This window comes from Oncorhynchus mykiss, chromosome 13 (assembly GCF_057628025.1).
Source record: "Oncorhynchus mykiss isolate SJ-2025 chromosome 13, ASM5762802v1, whole genome shotgun sequence".
NCBI lineage: Eukaryota > Metazoa > Chordata > Actinopteri > Salmoniformes > Salmonidae > Oncorhynchus > Oncorhynchus mykiss.
In genome coordinates this window covers 9,800,854-9,819,769 of record NC_143034.1, presented here as the reverse complement: position 1 = coordinate 9,819,769, position 18,916 = coordinate 9,800,854, and the positions used below count along the sequence as shown (strand labels likewise).

Below are 18,916 nucleotides of genomic sequence, written 5' to 3'. Positions count from 1 at the left end.
GCTGTCTACCTTCCTCCTCTCTCTCCCTCTTATCTTGCTTTCTACCCTCCTCGTCTCTCCCCCTCGTATCTCTCTGTCTACCCTCCTCGTCTCTCTCCCTCTTATCTCTCTGTCTACCCTCCTCGTCTCTCTCCCTCTTATCTCTCTGTCTACCCTCCTCGTCTCTCTCCCTCTTATCTCTCTGTCTACCCTCCTCGTCTCTCTCCCTCTTATCTCTCTGTCTACCCTCCTCGTCTCTCTCCCTCTTATCTCTCTGTCTACCCTCCTCGTCTCTCTCCCTCTTATCTCTCTGTCTACCCTCCTCGTTTCTCTCCCTCTCATCTCTCAGTCTACCCTCCTCGTTTCTCTCCCTCTTATCTCTCTGTCTACCCTCCTCGTCTCTCTCCCTCTTATCTCTCTGTCTACCCTCCTCATCTCTCTCCCTCTTATCTCTCTGTCTACCCTCCTCGTCTCTCTCCCTCTTATCTCTCTGTTTACCCTCCTCATCTCTCTCCCTCTTATCTCTCTGTCTACCCTCCTCATCTCTCTCCCTCTTATCTCTCTGTCTACCCTCCTCGTCTCTCTCCCTCTTATCTCTCTGTCTACCCTCCTCGTTTCTCTCCCTCTTATCTCTCTGTCTACCCTCCTCATCTCTCTCCCTCTTATCTCTCTGTCTACCCTCCTCGTCTCTCTCCCTCTTATCTCTCTGTCTACACTCCTCGTCTCTCTCCCTCTTATCTCTCTGTCTACCCTCCTCATCTCTCTCCCTCTTATCTCTCTGTCTACCCTCCTCGTCTCTCTCCCTCTTATCTCTCTGTCTACCCTCCCCGTCTCTCTCCCTCTTATCTCTCTGTCTACCCTCCCCAACTCTCTCCCTCTTATCTCTCTGTCTACCCTCCGCATCTCTCCCCCTCGTATCTCTCTGTCTACCCTCCTCGTCTCTCTCCCTCTTATCTCTCTGTCTACCCTCCTCGTCTCTCTCCCTCTTATCTCTCTGTCTACCCTCCTCGTCTCTCTCCCTCTTATCTCTCTGTCTACCCTCCTCGTCTCTCTCCCTCTTATCTCTCTGTCTACCCTCCTCGTCTCTCTCCCTCTTATCTCTCTGTCTACCCTTCTCGTCTCTCTCCCTCTTATCTCTCTGTCTACCCTCCTCGTCTCTCTCCCTCTTATCTCTCTGTCTACCCTCCTCGTCTCTCTCCCTCTTATCTCTCTGTCTACCCTCCTCGTTTCTCTCCCTCTCATCTCTCAGTCTACCCTCCTCGTTTCTCTCCCTCTTATCTCTCTGTCTACCCTCCTCATCTCTCTCCCTCTTATCTCTCTGTCTACCCTCCTCGTCTCTCTCCCTCTTATCTCTCTGTCTACCCTCCTCGTCTCTCTCCCTCTTATCTCTCTGTCTACCCTTCTCGTCTCTCTCCCTCTTATCTCTCTGTCTACCCTCCTCGTCTCTCTCCCTCTTATCTCTCTGTCTACCCTCCTCGTCTCTCTCCCTCTTATCTCTCTGTCTACCCTCCTCGTTTCTCTCCCTCTCATCTCTCAGTCTACCCTCCTCGTTTCTCTCCCTCTTATCTCTCTGTCTACCCTCCTCATCTCTCTCCCTCTTATCTCTCTGTCTACCCTCCTCGTCTCTCTGTCTCTTATCTCTCTGTCTACCCTCCCCGTCTCTCTCCCTCTTATCTCTCTGTCTACCCTCCCCATCTCTCTCCCTCTTATCTCTCTGTCTACCCTCCTCATCTCTCTCCCTCTTATCTCTCTGTCTACCCTCCTCGTCTCTCTCCCTCTTATCTCTCTGTCTACCCTCCTCGTCTCTCTCCCTCTTATCTCTCTGTCTACCCTCCTCGTCTCTCTCCCTCTTATCTCTTTGTCTACCCTCCTCGTCTCTCTCCCTCTTATCTCTCTGTCTACCCTCCTCGTCTCTCTCCCTCTTATCTCTCTGTCTACCCTCCTCGTCTCTCTCCCTCTTCTCTCTATCTACCCTCCTCGTCTCTCTCCCTCTTATCTCTCTGTCTACCCTCCTCGTCTCTCTCCCTCTTATCTCTCTGTCTACGCTCCTCGTCTCTCTCCCTCTTATCTCTCTGTCTACCCTCCTCGTCTCTCTCCCTCTTCTCTCTATCTACCCTCCTCGTCTCTCTCCCTCTTATCTCTCTGTCTACCCTCCTCGTCTCTCTCCCTCTTATCTCTCTGTCTACGCTCCTCGTCTCTCTCCCTCTTCTCTCTGTCTACCCTCCTCGTCTCTCTCCCTCTTCTCTCTATCTACCCTCCTCGTCTCTCTCCCTCTTATCTCTCTGTCTACCCTCCTCGTCTCTCTCCCTCTTATCTCTCTGTCTACGCTCCTCGTCTCTCTCCCTCTTCTCTCTGTCTACCCTCCTCATCTCTCTCCCTCTTATCTCTCTGTCTACCCTCCTCGTCTCTCTCCCTCTTATCTCTCAGTCTACCCTCCTCGTTTCTCTCCCTCTTATCTCTCTGTCTACCCTCCTCGTCTCTCTCCCTCTTATCTCTCTGTCTACCCTCCTCATCTCTCTCCCTCTTATCTCTCTGTCTACCCTCCTCGTCTCTCTCCCTCTTATCTCTCTGTTTACCCTCCTCATCTCTCTCCCTCTTATCTCTCTGTCTACCCTCCTCATCTCTCTCCCTCTTATCTCTCTGTCTACCCTCCTCGTCTCTCTCCCTCTTATCTCTCTGTCTACCCTCCTCGTTTCTCTCCCTCTTATCTCTCTGTCTACCCTCCTCATCTCTCTCCCTCTTATCTCTCTGTCTACCCTCCTCGTCTCTCTCCCTCTTATCTCTCTGTCTACACTCCTCGTCTCTCTCCCTCTTATCTCGCTGTCTACCCTCCTCATCTCTCTCCCTCTTATCTCTCTGTCTACCCTCCTCGTCTCTCTCCCTCTTATCTCTCTGTCTACCCTCCCCGTCTCTCTCCCTCTTATCTCTCTGTCTACCCTCCCCATCTCTCTCCCTCTTATCTCTCTGTCTACCCTCCGTATCTCTCCCCCTCGTATCTCTCTGTCTACCCTCCTCGTCTCTCTCCCTCTTATCTCTCTGTCTACCCTCCTCGTCTCTCTCCCTCTTATCTCTCTGTCTACCCTCCTCGTCTCTCTCCCTCTTATCTCTCTGTCTACCCTCCTCGTCTCTCTCCCTCTTATCTCTCTGTCTACCCTCCTCGTCTCTCTCCCTCTTATCTCTCTGTCTACCCTTCTCGTCTCTCTCCCTCTTATCTCTCTGTCTACCCTCCTCGTCTCTCTCCCTCTTATCTCTCTGTCTACCCTCCTCGTCTCTCTCCCTCTTATCTCTCTGTCTACCCTCCTCGTTTCTCTCCCTCTCATCTCTCAGTCAACCCTCCTCGTTTCTCTCCCTCTTATCTCTCTGTCTACCCTCCTCATCTCTCTCCCTCTTATCTCTCTGTCTACCCTCCTCATCTCTCTCCCTCTTATCTCTCTGTCTACCCTCCTCGTCTCTCTCCCTCTTATCTCTCTGTCTACCCTCCTCATCTCTCTCCCTCTTATCTCTCTGTCTACCCTCCTCATATCTCTCCCTCTTATCTCTCTGTCTACCCTCCTCGTCTCTCTGTCTCTTATCTCTCTGTCTACCCTCCCCGTCTCTCTCCCTCTTATCTCTCTGTCTACCCTCCCCATCTCTCTCCCTCTTATCTCTCTGTCTACCCTCCTCATCTCTCTCCCTCTTATCTCTCTGTCTACCCTCCTCGTCTCTCTCCCTCTTATCTCTCTGTCTACCCTCCTCGTCTCTCTCCCTTTTATCTCTCTGTCTACCCTCCTCGTCTCTCTCCCTCTTATCTCTTTGTCTACCCTCCTCGTCTCTCTCCCTCTTATCTCTCTGTCTACCCTCCTCGTCTCTCTCCCTCTTATCTCTCTGTCTACCCTCCTCGTCTCTCTCCCTCTTCTCTCTATCTACCCTCCTCGTCTCTCTCCCTCTTATCTCTCTGTCTACCCTCCTCGTCTCTCTCCCTCTTATCTCTCTGTCTACGCTCCTCGTCTCTCTCCCTCTTATCTCTCTGTCTACCCTCCTCGTCTCTCTCCCTCTTCTCTCTATCTACCCTCCTCGTCTCTCTCCCTCTTATCTCTCTGTCTACCCTCCTCGTCTCTCTCCCTCTTATCTCTCTGTCTACGCTCCTCGTCTCTCTCCCTCTTCTCTCTGTCTACCCTCCTCGTCTCTCTCCCTCTTCTCTCTATCTACCCTCCTCGTCTCTCTCCCTCTTATCTCTCTGTCTACCCTCCTCGTCTCTCTCCCTCTTATCTCTCTGTCTACGCTCCTCGTCTCTCTCCCTCTTCTCTCTGTCTACCCTCCTCATCTCTCTCCCTCTTATCTCTCTGTCTACCCTCCTCGTCTCTCTCCCTCTTATCTCTCTGTCTACCCTCCTCGTCTCTCTCCCTCTTATCTCTCTGTCTACCCTCCTCGTCTCTCTCCCTCTACCTTTCATCCCTTTTTCTTGTAAATGTAAACATGTTTAACTTTTTTTTGTAAAGCACTTTTCACATCTCTCTCGCTCCCCTCCCCCATCTCCCCCTCTCTCTCTCCCCTCCCCCATCTCCCCCCTCTCTCTCCCCTCCCCCATCTCCCCCTCTCTCTCTCCCCTCCCCCTCTCTCTCTCTCCCCTCCCCCATCTCCCCTCCCCCTCTCTCTCTCCCCTCCCCCTCTCTCTCTTCTCCCCCTCTCTCTCCCCTCCCCCATCTCCCCTATCTCTCTCTCCCCTCCCCATCTCCCCCTCTCTCTCTCCCCTCCCCCTCTCTCTCTCCCCTCCCCCATCTACCCTATCTCTCTCTTCCCTCCCCATCTCCCCCTCTCTCTCTCCCCTTCCCCTATCTCTCTCTTCCCTCCCCATCTCCCCCTCTCTCTCTCCCCTTCCCTTATCTCTCTCTTCCCTCCCCCATCTCCCCCTCTCTCTCTCCCCTCCCCCATCTCCCCCTCTCTCTCTCCCCTTCCCCTATCTCTCTCTCCCCTCCCACATCTCCCTCTCTCTCTCTCCCCTTCCCCTATCTCTCTCTCCCCTCCCCCATCTCCCCCTCTCTCTCTCACCTTCCCCTACCTCTCTCCCCCCTCTCTCTCCCCTCATCTCTCTGTTAGGAGATGGTTCAGTTCTACCAGCAACATTCATTGAAGGAGTATTTTAAGGATGTGGACACCACCCTTCAGACCCCCTTCAATCAGCCTGATCAGAGTGATACACCCTTCAACACACCCTCCCCAGGTACACACACACAGAACACCCTACAGACCCCCTTCAATCAGCCTGATCAGAGTGATACACCCTTCAACACACCCTCCCCAGGTACACACACACAGAACACCCTACAGACCCCCTTCAATCAGCCTGATCAGAGTGATACACCCTTCAACACACCCTCCCCAGGTACACACACACACACACACACACACACACACACTCTCTCTCTCTCAAGACTTCCTACAAACCTCAACTTATTTCCTTCCATAACCTCAAATATAAGTACTCTCAAATACTGTCTGTTTCAACACACACACACACCCACGCTCACCTCTCCCTCTCTCCTCTAGGTGGCAGTATGCGTTCGTTTGGCACAGCTCGGGCCAGGTATGACTTCTCAGCCAGAGACCGTACAGAGCTGTCTCTGAGAGAAGGAGACACAGTCAAGGTCCTGTCTAAGAAAGCTCACAATGGATGGTGGAAAGGAGAGGTCTATGGACGGGTGAGGACCAACAAACACCGTCCCCCCCCCCCCCCCCCACACACACACACACACACACACACACACACACACACACACACACACACACACACACACACACACACACACACACACACACACAGTACACACACACACACAGTACACACACACACAGTACACACACACACAGTACACACACACACACACAGTACACACACACACACACACACAGTACACACACACACACACAGTACACACACACACACACACATGCAGCACATGGAGTAGGATCCTCACACATACACACAGTACACACACACAGTACACACACAGTACACACACACACACAGTACACACACACACACACAGTACACACACAGTACACACACACACACAGTACACACACACACACACAGTACACACACACACACAGTACACACACACACACAGTACACACACACACAGTACACACACACACAGTACACACACACACACACACACACACACACACACACATTCACATGCAGTAGGATCCTCACACATACACCTGTCAACATGTACGGTCAACAGTGTGGACACACCTCCTCATCCACACGCCCACCCCTTTCCACACGCCCACCCCTTTACCAGTCAACAGTGTGGACACACCTCCTCATTCAAGGGCTTTTCTTTATTTCTACATTGTAGAATAACAGTGAAGACATCAAAACTATGAAATAACACAAAAGTGTTAAACAAATCAAAATATATTTTAGATTCTTCAATGTAGCCACCCTTTGCCTTGATGACAGCTTTGCACACTCTCAGCATTCTCTCAACCAGCTTCACCTGGAATGCTTTTCCAACACACAAATTGTTGAACACTCCTCTCTCTGTCTGTAGGTCGGTCTGTTCCCAGCTAACTCCCGTCTCTCTGTCTGTAGGTCGGTCTGTTCCCAGCTAACTATGTAGAAGAGGATTACTCTGACTACTGCTGATGTCACCTCACACCTTCACCTGTGTGACTACTGCTGAAGTCGCCTTACTGTCACATCTCCACCTGTGTGACTACTGCTGAAGTCGCCTCACTGTCACACCTTCACCTGTGTGTGAAAGAGACAGTGTGTCCCAATTCAATCCCTACCCCTTCCCTTGGCCCTAACCAGTGCAGTCAAAAATGTGATTTTACTGTTTTGTTTTTTTTCAACAATATCTCCACACTATGAGGTTGAAATAACACTCTGAAATTGTATAAAATTACGATAATGTCATTTTGAAAACAATGCTTGGAATTTCAGCCAGTTCAGGTGGGATGGAGTTTTTGACCCACAGCATGACATCACAATCTGATCTGATTTTTCTGACCAATGACCAGTCATCTTTTATTTGCATATGTCTCCACCTACTTTGAAGGGGTAAGCTGGGTAGGCTCTAGTTGCCAGGGATGGGCAACTCCAGTCCCACTGTTTCCCTAGCAAACACAGCTGATTAAACTGACTGTAATTTTGAACTGAAGAACATGATCATTGCATTACTGGAGTCAGATGTCTTAGCTGGGGCTGAAGTGTGACACCAATCAGGGCCCCGAGGACTGGAGCTGCCCATCCCTGCTCTAGAGTCTAGACAATCCTATCCGCCAATCAGAGCTGTGCATGTAAATATATTTAAATTTCTATCAACACACCGACACGATCAGACTGAGCATTCCAATGGCTGAAGGAGGCTCGGGGAAATAAATGATAAAACATTTATTTTAAGTTATTTTCATGAAGTAAACACAGTGATTTATTAGACATCCAGTGATGATTTAAAATAAAAATTAAAAAGACTGCGTGGAGGCGTTAAATGTTTGACCTGCAAGATAGAGGCAATATGGTGGAAGATTTACCACCACCATAGAGAATGATAGAGGCAATATGGTGGAAGATGTACCACCACCATAGAGAATGATAGAGGCAATATGGTGGAAGATTTACCACCACCATAGAGAATGATAGAGGCAATATGGTGGAAGATTTACCACCACCATAGAGAATGATAGAGGCAATATGGTGGAAGATTTACCACCACCATAGAGAATGATAGAGGCAATATGGTGGATGATTTACCACCACCATAGAGAATGATAGAGGCAATATGGTGGAAGATTTACCACCACCATAGAGAATGATAGAGGCAATATGGTGGAAGATTTACCACCACCATAGAGAATGATAGAGGCCTCTAGTGGCCAAAAGGTTGTATTAGCACGGGGCAGCACCATTGAGGGCTTCCACCATTTCAATGTAGTCAACTGGCTGGGACTTCCAACTTCATTGGCTGATCCCTACTGGTGACCTTGTTGGGAGTCATGTGCAGCCAAGGGTCATCAGGAGGTATCAGCCAATCGTGAAGAAGAAATTGGGACTACTTCAAAATGGCCTCAATGGCACTGCCCATGATGTCACAGACGCCGTAGTGGGACGGATACAATGATACGGCCTCTTTCCATCTCTATGACCCCCCCACTACACACAGATACAGCCCTGGTCAGACGTGTTAATGTAGAGGGACCCCTGATACAGCCTCTTTCCATCTCTATCTATCTATCACTGAATCAATGTTTCTGCTGTGAATAAAACCTCTGACGTACCACGTGGTATGTCTCTGTCATGTTAACATGAACTATGTACAATGAGCGAATGCCTTTTTAAAAGCAACACATCCCCTTGAAAACAGATACGAGTCAGTTATTATAGTGTCTAGATGGACTACAATGTGTACATTGGATCATTTTGGTCATAAAATCAGGCTTGTCTAAGACGGAGTGTCACAATTGGTAAATGAAGGTTGTGTTTTGATTGGACAATTCCCCGTTTTCCCACTAACGTGGGGTGAACCGCTGCGGTGACAGCTCTCTATCCAATAGCATAGATGGACCTGCCCAGCAGACCGACTTTGTGTACTTAAGACAACACGTCGCAATTTTTGGTTTCTTAAGAAATACTGCACCAAACACCTTCATGTAAAATTGCACAACTAAAACATCCCCAGCAACAATTTACAAAATACAGATTTGTTTTAGTTGTCTTCAATTAATTCTGAGGAATTGAAACAGGCTTCCGTGTGTACAGTATCTCATGGGGGGACAAACCTCAATAAAACCAAACGCGGAATCGGTCAGGAAACAACCTCCAAGACTGAATCTCGTTTTTCAAACGAGCAACAGGGGGAAAAAAAGACACGTGCCATTCGGCGTGTTCAATATTTAAACTCTGAAATGAGGTTGCCACGAGCAGCACCGCAGCGGAGACGAGCGAGATGGAGAGAGTCTTCTCTCTCAGCCAATCACACAGAGCAACGTTCTCCACGGTTACAACGCCGCAGCAAAACAGCAGAGAAGTTGAGTCTCGCGCTTCAACGCTCTTAGCTGATGCGGAAATGGACCCACTATGCCGTTTACTCTGTGAATCTTCGCCACATCGACGAGTCTACTTTTAAAAATCGTTGCAGTTAATATTGACTAATATTCAGAGGTTCTGTCCCAAATGGCACAGAACAGAGTCTGGTCTATAGTAGTGCACTATATAGGGAACCTCTTACCTAGACAGAACAGAGTCTGGTCTATAGTAGTGCACTATATAGGGAACCTCTTACCTAGACAGAACAGAGTCTGGTCTATAGTAGTATACTATATAGAGAACCTCTTACCTAGACAGAACAGAGTCTGGTCTATAGTAGTGCACTATATAGGGAACCTCTTACCTAGACAGAACAGAGTCTGGTCTATAGTAGTGCACTATATAGAGAACCTCTTACCAAGACAGAACAGTGTCTGGTCTATAGTAGTGCACTATATAGAGAACCTCTTACCTAGACAGAACAGAGTCTGGTCTATAGTAGTGCACTATATAGAGAACCTCTTACCTAGACAGAACAGAGTCTGGTCTATAGTAGTGCACTATATAGGGAACCTCTTACCTAGACAGAACAGAGTCTGGTCTATAGTAGTGCACTATATAGAGAACCTCTTACCTAGACAGAACAGAGTCTGGTCTATAGTAGTGCACTATATAGGGAACCTCTTACCTGGACATAAGAGTCTGGTCTATAGTAGTGCACTATATAGAGAACCTCTTACCTAGACAGAACAGAGTCTGGTCTATAGTAGTGCACTATATAGAGAACCTCTTACCTAGACAGAACAGAGTCTGGTCTATAGTAGTATACTATATAGAGAACCTCTTACCTAGACAGAACAGAGTCTGGTCTATAGTAGTATACTATATAGAGAACCTCTTACCTGGACAGAACAGAGTCTGGTCTATAGTAGTGCACTATATAGGGAACCTCTTACCTGGACATAAGAGTCTGGTCTATAGTAGTGCACTATATAGAGAACCTCTTACCTAGACAGAACAGAGTCTGGTCTATAGTAGTGCACTATATAGAGAACCTCTTACCTAGACAGAACAGAGTATGGTCTATAGTAGTGCACTATATAGAGAATAGGGTGCCGTGTGGGACACTTCCAGATAATAAAGCCAGTTAGAGATGGAGACAAATTAAACTAATATAAATATTTGCTTTTATTTCCAAACAATATCAAAACATTTCATCACTAGAACACCAACAATGTCTTCCGCAAAACCCCAATGATCAACAAACTCAAGCCTTGTTATTACATAGAATTGTGTGTGTGTGTGTGTGTCCTCAGTCTTCTACTGGTAGTACAGCTCCAGGTTCTGCCCATCATGGATCTCATCTGCAGACAGTTGAGTTAAGGAGGAGAACAGTGGTGGTGGTGGTGGTGGTGGTGGTCAGTAGTCCCACACAAACACCATCCATATGCCAGATGTACCGTGTGTGTGTGTGTGTCAAATGTCTCGAGTTGCACAACCAAATCATTTCCCCGAGTTTCCCTCAATATGATGAACTAAACCAGGAAACTCCTCACTTTCAAGGCAATACTTCACCAACTGCATTTCTCAATAACAAAAACGTTGCTTACATGTAGAAACCCACTCTGACAATAACCATCAGATAAAATGAGGAGGAGGAGGAGACATTCAAATGTTGCTGTGTGTTTCTCGCCTTACTATATCTAACAGTAGCAAAACCTGGAAGGAAAGCAGACATGTTGGCTCAGTATCGCCCAGTTTACAGATTTCTCCCTGGTCAGAGTGAAACTGCTGTTCTAAGGGCTCAATAGTGTTCTATTTCCTCTTGGTTAAACAGCTGTTTCAGTATTCTTTGTCATGAATGTTGTTCTGGAGGCAGCTCTGCAGTGGTCACTAGCTGGCACAGCCACAAAGTCATCCAATCTCATTTACAACTTAACCACACTGTTGAACCTAATGCCTAACCCTAATTTAAAGCACACTGTTGAACCTAATGCCTAACCCTAACCACACTGTTGAACCTAATGCCTAACCACACTGTTGAACCTAATGCCTAACCACACTGTTGAACCTAATGCCTAACCACACTGTTGAACCTAATGCCTAACCACACTGTTGAACCTAATGCCTAACACACTGTTGAACCTAATGCCTAACACACTGTTGAACCTAATGCCTAACACACTGTTGAACCTAATGTCTAACCACACTGTTGAACCTAATGCCTAACCACACTGTTGAACCTAATGTCTAACACACTGTTGAACCTAATGCCTAACCCTAATGCCTAACCCACTGTTGAACCTAATGCCTAACACACTGTTGAACCTAATGCCTAACCCACTGTTGAACCTAATGCCTAACACACTGTTGAACCTAATGCCTAACCCTAACCACACTGTTGAACCTAATGCCTAACCACACTGTTGAACCTAATGCCTAACCACACTGTTGAACCTAATGCCTAACACACTGTTGAACCTAATGCCTAACACACTGTTGAACCTAATGCCTAACCACACTGTTGAACCTAATGCCTAACCACACTGTTGAACCTAATGCCTAACCACACTGTTGAACCTAATGCCTAACCCACTGTTGAACCTAATGTCTAACACACTGTTGAACCTAATGTCTAACCACACTGTTGAACCTAATGCCTAACACACTGTTGAACCTAATGTCTAACCACACTGTTGAACCTAATGCCTAACCCACTGTTGAACCTAATGTCTAACCACACTGTTGAACCTAATGTCTAACCACACTGTTGAACCTAATGCCTAACCACACTGTTGAACCTAATGCCTAACACACTGTTGAACCTAATGTCTAACACACTGTTGAACCTAATGTCTAACACACTGTTGAACCTAATGCCTAACACACTGTTGAACCTAATGCCTAACACACTGTTGAACCTAATGCCTAACCACACTGTTGAACCTAATGCCTAACACACTGTTGAACCTAATGCCTAACACACTGTTGAACCTAATGCCTAACACACTGTTGAACCTAATGCCTAACCACACTGTTGAACCTAATGCCTAACACACTGTTGAACCTAATGCCTAACACACTGTTGGACCTAATGCCTAACACACTGTTGAACCTAATGCCTAACACACTGTTGAACCTAATGCCTAACACACTGTTGAACCTAATGTCTAACACACTGTTGAACCTAATGCCTAACACACTGTTGAACCTAATGCCTAACACACTGTTGAACCTAATGCCTAACACACTGTTGAACCTAATGTCTAACACACTGTTGAACCTAATGTCTAACCACACTGTTGAACCTAATGCCTAACACACTGTTGAACCTAATGTCTAACACACTGTTGAACCTAATGTCTAACCACACTGTTGAACCTAATGCCTAACACACTGTTGGACCTAATGCCTAACACACTGTTGAACCTAATGCCTAACACACTGTTGAACCTAATGTCTAACACACTGTTGAACCTAATGTCTAACACACTGTTGAACCTAATGCCTAACCCTAACCACACTGTTGAACCTAATGTCTAACACACTGTTGAACCTAATGCCTAACCCTAACCACACTGTTGAACCTAATGCCTAACACACTGTTGAACCTAATGCCTAACACACTGTTGAACCTAATGCCTAACACACTGTTGAACCTAATGCCTAACACACTGTTGAACCTAATGCCTAACACACTGTTGAACCTAATGCCTAACCACACTGTTGAACCTAATGCCTAACACACTGTTGAACCTAATGCCTAACACACTGTTGAACCTAATGCCTAACACACTGTTGAACCTAATGCCTAACCACACTGTTGAACCTAATGCCTAACACACTGTTGAACCTAATGCCTAACACACTGTTGGACCTAATGCCTAACACACTGTTGAACCTAATGCCTAACACACTGTTGAACCTAATGCCTAACACACTGTTGAACCTAATGTCTAACACACTGTTGAACCTAATGCCTAACACACTGTTGAACCTAATGCCTAACACACTGTTGAACCTAATGTCTAACACACTGTTGAACCTAATGTCTAACCACACTGTTGAACCTAATGCCTAACACACTGTTGAACCTAATGTCTAACACACTGTTGAACCTAATGTCTAACCACACTGTTGAACCTAATGCCTAACACACTGTTGGACCTAATGCCTAACACACTGTTGAACCTAATGCCTAACACACTGTTGAACCTAATGTCTAACACACTGTTGAACCTAATGTCTAACACACTGTTGAACCTAATGCCTAACCCTAACCACACTGTTGAACCTAATGTCTAACACACTGTTGAACCTAATGCCTAACCCTAACCACACTGTTGAACCTAATGTCTAACACACTGTTGAACCTAATGCCTAACCCTAACCACACTGTTGAACCTAATGTCTAACACACTGTTGAACCTAATGCCTAACACACTGTTGAACCTAATGTCTAACACACTGTTGGACCTAATGCCTAACACACTGTTGAACCTAATGCCTAACCACACTGTTGAACCTAATGTCTAACCACACTGTTGAACCTAATGTCTAACCACACTGTTGAACCTAATGTCTAACCACACTGTTGAACCTAATGTCTAACCACACTGTTGAACCTAATGTCTAACCACACTGTTGAACCTAATGCCTAACCACACTGTTGAACCTAATGCCTAACCCTAATTTAAAACACACTGTTGAACCTAATGCCTAACACACTGTTGAACCTAATGCCTAACCACACTGTTGAACCTAATGCCTAACACACTGTTGAACCTAATGCCTAACACACTGTTGAACCTAATGCCTAACACACTGTTGAACCTAATGCCTAACACACTGTTGAACCTAATGCCTAACACACTGTTGAACCTAATGCCTAACCACACTGTTGAACCTAATGCCTAACACACTGTTGAACCTAATGCCTAACACACTGTTGAACCTAATGCCTAACCCTAATGCCTAACACACTGTTGAACCTAATGCCTAACACACTGTTGAACCTAATGTCTAACACACTGTTGAACCTAATGCCTAACACACTGTTGAACCTAATGTCTAACACACTGTTGAACCTAATGTCTAACACACTGTTGAACCTAATGCCTAACACACTGTTGAACCTAATGCCTAACACACTGTTGAACCTAATGCCTAACACACTGTTGAACCTAATGCCTAACACACTGTTGAACCTAATGCCTAACACACTGTTGAACCTAATGTCTAACACACTGTTGGACCTAATGCCTAACCACACTGTTGAACCTAATGTCTAACCACACTGTTGAACCTAATGTCTAACCACACTGTTGAACCTAATGTCTAACCACACTGTTGAACCTAATGTCTAACCACACTGTTGAACCTAATGCCTAACCACACTGTTGAACCTAATGCCTAACACACTGTTGAACCTAATGCCTAACACACTGTTGAACCTAATGCCTAACACACTGTTGAACCTAATGCCTAACACACTGTTGAACCTAATGCCTAACCACACTGTTGAACCTAATGCCTAACCACACTGTTGAACCTAATGCCTAACACACTGTTGAACCTAATGCCTAACACACTGTTGAACCTAATGCCTAACCACACTGTTGAACCTAATGCCTAACACACTGTTGAACCTAATGCCTAACACACTGTTGGACCTAATGCCTAACACACTGTTGAACCTAATGCCTAACACACTGTTGAACCTAATGCCTAACACACTGTTGAACCTAATGCCTAACACACTGTTGAACCTAATGCCTAATGCCTAACCACACTGTTGAACCTAATGCCTAACACACTGTTGAACCTAATGCCTAACCACACTGTTGAACCTAATGCCTAACACACTGTTGAACCTAATGCCTAACCACACTGTTGAACCTAATGCCTAACACACTGTTGAACCTAATGCCTAACACACTGTTGAACCTAATGCCTAACACACTGTTGAACCTAATGCCTAACACACTGTTGAACCTAATGCCTAACACACTGTTGAACCTAATGCCTAACACACTGTTGAACCTAATGCCTAACAGACTGTTGAACCTAATGCCTAACCACACTGTTGAACCTAATGCCTAACACACTGTTGAACCTAATGTCTAATGCCTAACCACACTGTTGAACCTAATGCCTAACCACACTGTTGAACCTAATGCCTAACACACTGTTGAACCTAATGCCTAACACACTGTTGAACCTAATGCCTAACCACACTGTTGAACCTAATGTCTAACACACTGTTGAACCTAATGCCTAACACACTGTTGAACCTAATGCCTAACCACACTGTTGAACCTAATGCCTAACCACACTGTTGAACCTAATGCCTAACACACTGTTGAACCTAATGCCTAACCACACTGTTGAACCTAATGCCTAACCCTAATTTAAAACCCACTGTTGTACCTAATGCCTAACCCTAATTTAAAACCCACTGTTGAACCTAATGCCTAACCCTAATTTAAAACACCAAAAAGCGCATTATTGTAAAAATGCATGAAAACAATATAGCCACGTTTGACTTTGCCGCTGCTCTGTCTAAGGGGAAATGGCCCAGTTGTGCCTCCAGGACGAGACTCGCGACAATAAAACGCCATCCGGTGGTCAAACAGTGAAACTGCACTTCGGAGGGCTCAAAAAGGATACAGTCTCCCAGAGACACGTGGTCCTTGAATATGGTGTACCTGAGAGGAGAAAACAGGAAGTTAGTCACAGAGGAAGAACACGCCCTCGACCAGGTTCCTTCCGGAACGTTTCAGATAGAAATTACATGATTCCTTATTCTACATGTCACAGAGGAAGAACACGGCCTCGACCAGGTTCCTTCCGGAATGTTTCAGATAGAAATTACATGATTCCTTATTCTACACGTCACAGAGGCTTGCAGGTTCTACATTTCTACCTTAATATTCTAACACGTTACCCTGGATACAAACGCAGACGACACAGAGACCAGTCTGAATAATACAGGAGGAAGAGAAGGAGAAGTGACTCGTCACTGGTTCCAAATATGCCACAACTAACAAGTTTCCGAGTGACGCAGCTAAATCTAAATCAAAGTTTGTCACGTGTGCCCGAATACAACAGTGACATACTTACTTGGCTGCTGCCAACACACTGACTCAACTCCAGCCACTTTAATAATGGGAATTGATGTAAAATATAATCACTAGCCACTTTAAACAATGCTACTTAATATTATGTTTACATACCCTACATTACTCATCTCATATGTATATGAGGGAAGTGACTCGTCACTGGTTCGTAGGCTAGGGAAGTGACTCGTCACTGGTCCGTAGGCTAGGGACTGTTCATTTCTTTCTCACCATTTCTTGAGTACGATCTTGTCCCACCGTGTGCCTGTCTGGGCAGCGATGAGCTTCTTCAGGTCTCCTATAGTGTCTTCTGAGCTGGAAAGGGTTAAGGCTGTACACAGATGACTGCTCTAACGACATGTTGGTATAGTGTGTCTATGCCTGCAACCTCTGAAGGTTCAGCATCTACAGACATCTATATAACCCTAACCCTCGAAAAAGATCTGTAGTAATTTAACCTTTAGTTTATTTTTTTTTAAATTCTTGCTGATATGAAAGATACATTCCTTGTTTCCAAAACCATATTGCAACGATGCGTTTTAACGTTCAGAACGAGCGTCTGGGATAAAAAAAAAGAAAGTATGTGGACACCTGCTCGTCGAACATCTCATTCCAAAACCATGGACATTAATATGGAGTTGGTCTCCCCTTTGCTGATATAACAGCCTCCGCTCTTCTGGGAAGGCTTTCCACTAGATGTTGGAACATTGCTGCTATAACAGCCTCCGCTCTTCTGGGAAGGCTTTCCACTAGATGTTGGAACATTGCTGCTATAACAGCCTCCACTCTTCTGGGAAGGCTTTCCACTAGATGTTGGAACATTGCTGCTATAACAGCCTCCACTCTTCTGGGAAGGCTTTCCACTAGATGTTGGAACATTGCTGCGGCGGCTTGCTTCCATTCAGCCACAAGAGCACTAGTGAGGTCGGGGACTGATGTTGGGCAGTCGGCGTTCCAATTCATCCCACAGGTGTTCAATGGGGGTTGAGGTCAGGGCTCTGTGCAGGCCAGTCAAGTTCTTCCAAAACGATCTCAACAAACAATGTCTATATGAACCTCGTTGTGCACGGGAGCCAGCTGACACAGGAGAGGGCCTTCCCTAAACTGTTGAGACAGGGAGCCAGCTGAAACAGGAGAGGGCCCTCCCAAAACTGTTGAGACAGGGAGCCAGCTGAAACAGGAGAGGGCCCTCCCAAAACTGTTGAGACAGAGTTGGAAGCACAGAATCGTCTAGAATGTCATTGTGTGCTGTAGTGTTAAGATTTCCCTTTACTGGAACTAAGGGGCCCGAACCATGAAAAACATCCCCACACCATTATTCCTCCTCCTCCACCAAACTTTACAGTTGGCACAATGCATGGGGGCAGGTAGCGTTCTCCTGGCATCCGCCAAACCCAGATTCTTCCATCGGACTACCAGATGGTGAAGCGTGATTCATCACTCCAGAGAACGCATTTCCAATTATCCAGACTTTTCCACCACTCCAGCCGACACTGGGCATTGCTCATGGTGATCTTAGGGTTATGCGTGGCTGCTCTGCCATGGAAAACCATTTTGTGAAGCTCCTGACGAACAGTTCTTGCGCTGACGTTGCTTCCCCGAGGCAGTTTGGAACTCGGTAGTAAGTGTTGCAACCGAGGACAGACAATTTTTAACGCGCTGCAGCGGTCCCGTTCTGTGAGCTTGTGTGGCTTACCACTTCGCGGCTGAGCCGTTGTTGCTCCTAGACGTTTCCACTTCACAATAACAGCAATAATCATCCTATGATGATGCCACATTGAAAGTCACTGAGCTCTTCAGTAAGGTCATTCTACTGCCAATGTTTGTCTATGGAGATTGCATGGCTGTGCGCTCGATTTTATACACCTGTCAGCAACGGGTGTGGCTGAAATAGCCGAATCCACTCATTTGAAGGGGTATTCACATACTATTGTAACAGTGTGTTACTATCGCCAATAGGCGCTAAATCAGATGCAGTCTATGAATGGCGTAGGCTAGTCTGTGCTGCAAGACTAGCATGGTGGTCAGTTTAGTAAAAGGATACTTGCACTTCACCCGAACCTTCTTGCCCAGCCGGTCATTGCAAACCACCTCAATCATCCTGATCCGCAGAGAGAGACGGGGAGAGTTGGTTGAGACAGCGGTACAGTATGACACCGTGAACATACGATAAACACTATGTTCAAACAACTACGATACGGAAGCGACTTTTTCGTAGCAGGTCAAAACTTAAAGCGGGTTAGGATGATTAACGTAGTCGGTTAAGAGACTGAGGTTAAGACGGGTTAGCGAAAAATGCTCTCATAACCTGCTACGAAAATCACTTCGTATCGAAGTGGCGTGAAACAGCACACAGTTTAAACTAACTAGCGAACTTTAGTTGTTTACACAACAGTGGTGATTACAATACAAGGATGATGTTCCAGTTGTTTGTCATTACAACTCCAATAATGTAATGTTACTTAGCAGCTAACATAACAGCTAGGACAATAAACGTTATGTTGTCATGTGGAGTTGGCTAATGTTAGCAGAGCTAGTTAGCGCTTCATCAACAACCACTGAAAAAATAAATAAAGCATTACGTCTTAGATATTGAAGTTTCCTCACGTTTATTGGTCTATACCATTGATAAAATATCGTATAATTACAGATATTACCTTATCGATAGCTAGTCGTTAGCGAAAACCAGAATCGTTTCAGCCTGGGTAGTCGTAAAGCGTTCCGCTTTGTGTACAACGAGAAAACGCACCAATGAAACATCTAAACGGATGATTGACGTGGCTACGTCAAGGCCTCTCATAGG

At 46.2% G+C, this 18,916-nt stretch overlaps 2 protein-coding genes and 1 long non-coding RNA gene across 10 annotated transcripts in view; 1 reads left to right on the top strand and 2 right to left on the bottom strand.

The window, feature by feature from the left end:
• The window catches only part of vav1 (vav guanine nucleotide exchange factor 1), a 62,442-nt gene extending 54,994 nt beyond the window's left edge, over window positions 1–7,448 (top strand). For 2 of the 8 annotated variants that reach the window (XM_090195036.1, XM_090195034.1), the window contains exons 25-27: window positions 5,056–5,179; window positions 5,506–5,657; window positions 6,560–7,448. In XM_090195036.1, coding sequence (XP_090051162.1) covers window positions 5,056–5,179; window positions 5,506–5,657; window positions 6,560–6,613 — 330 coding nt within the window. In that variant the 3' untranslated portion in view covers window positions 6,614–7,448. Of the gene's footprint in view, window positions 1–5,055; window positions 5,342–5,505; window positions 5,658–6,518 lie in introns of all 8 variants that reach the window. The other 6 variants (XM_090195033.1, XM_090195031.1, XM_090195030.1 and 3 more) reach the window with 4 other exon arrangements.
• LOC149978688 (uncharacterized) lies at window positions 6,559–8,272 on the bottom strand. The gene is made up of 2 exons (XR_016485617.1): window positions 6,676–8,272; window positions 6,559–6,632 (listed from the first exon to the last, which is right to left on the bottom strand). It is a non-coding gene; the product is annotated as an uncharacterized LOC149978688 (long non-coding RNA).
• Window positions 8,273–10,159: 1,887 nt separating this feature from the next.
• On the bottom strand, window positions 10,160–18,905 carry ubl5 (ubiquitin like protein 5). The gene is made up of 5 exons (XM_036948780.2): window positions 18,771–18,905; window positions 18,158–18,214; window positions 16,345–16,428; window positions 15,665–15,702; window positions 10,160–10,359 (listed from the first exon to the last, which is right to left on the bottom strand). The coding sequence occupies exons 2-5, from the start codon at window positions 18,211–18,213 to the stop codon at window positions 10,316–10,318; spliced, it is 222 nt and encodes a 73-aa protein (XP_036804675.1). The 5' UTR covers window position 18,214; window positions 18,771–18,905; the 3' UTR covers window positions 10,160–10,315.
• Between the last annotated feature and the right edge of the window lie 11 nt (window positions 18,906–18,916).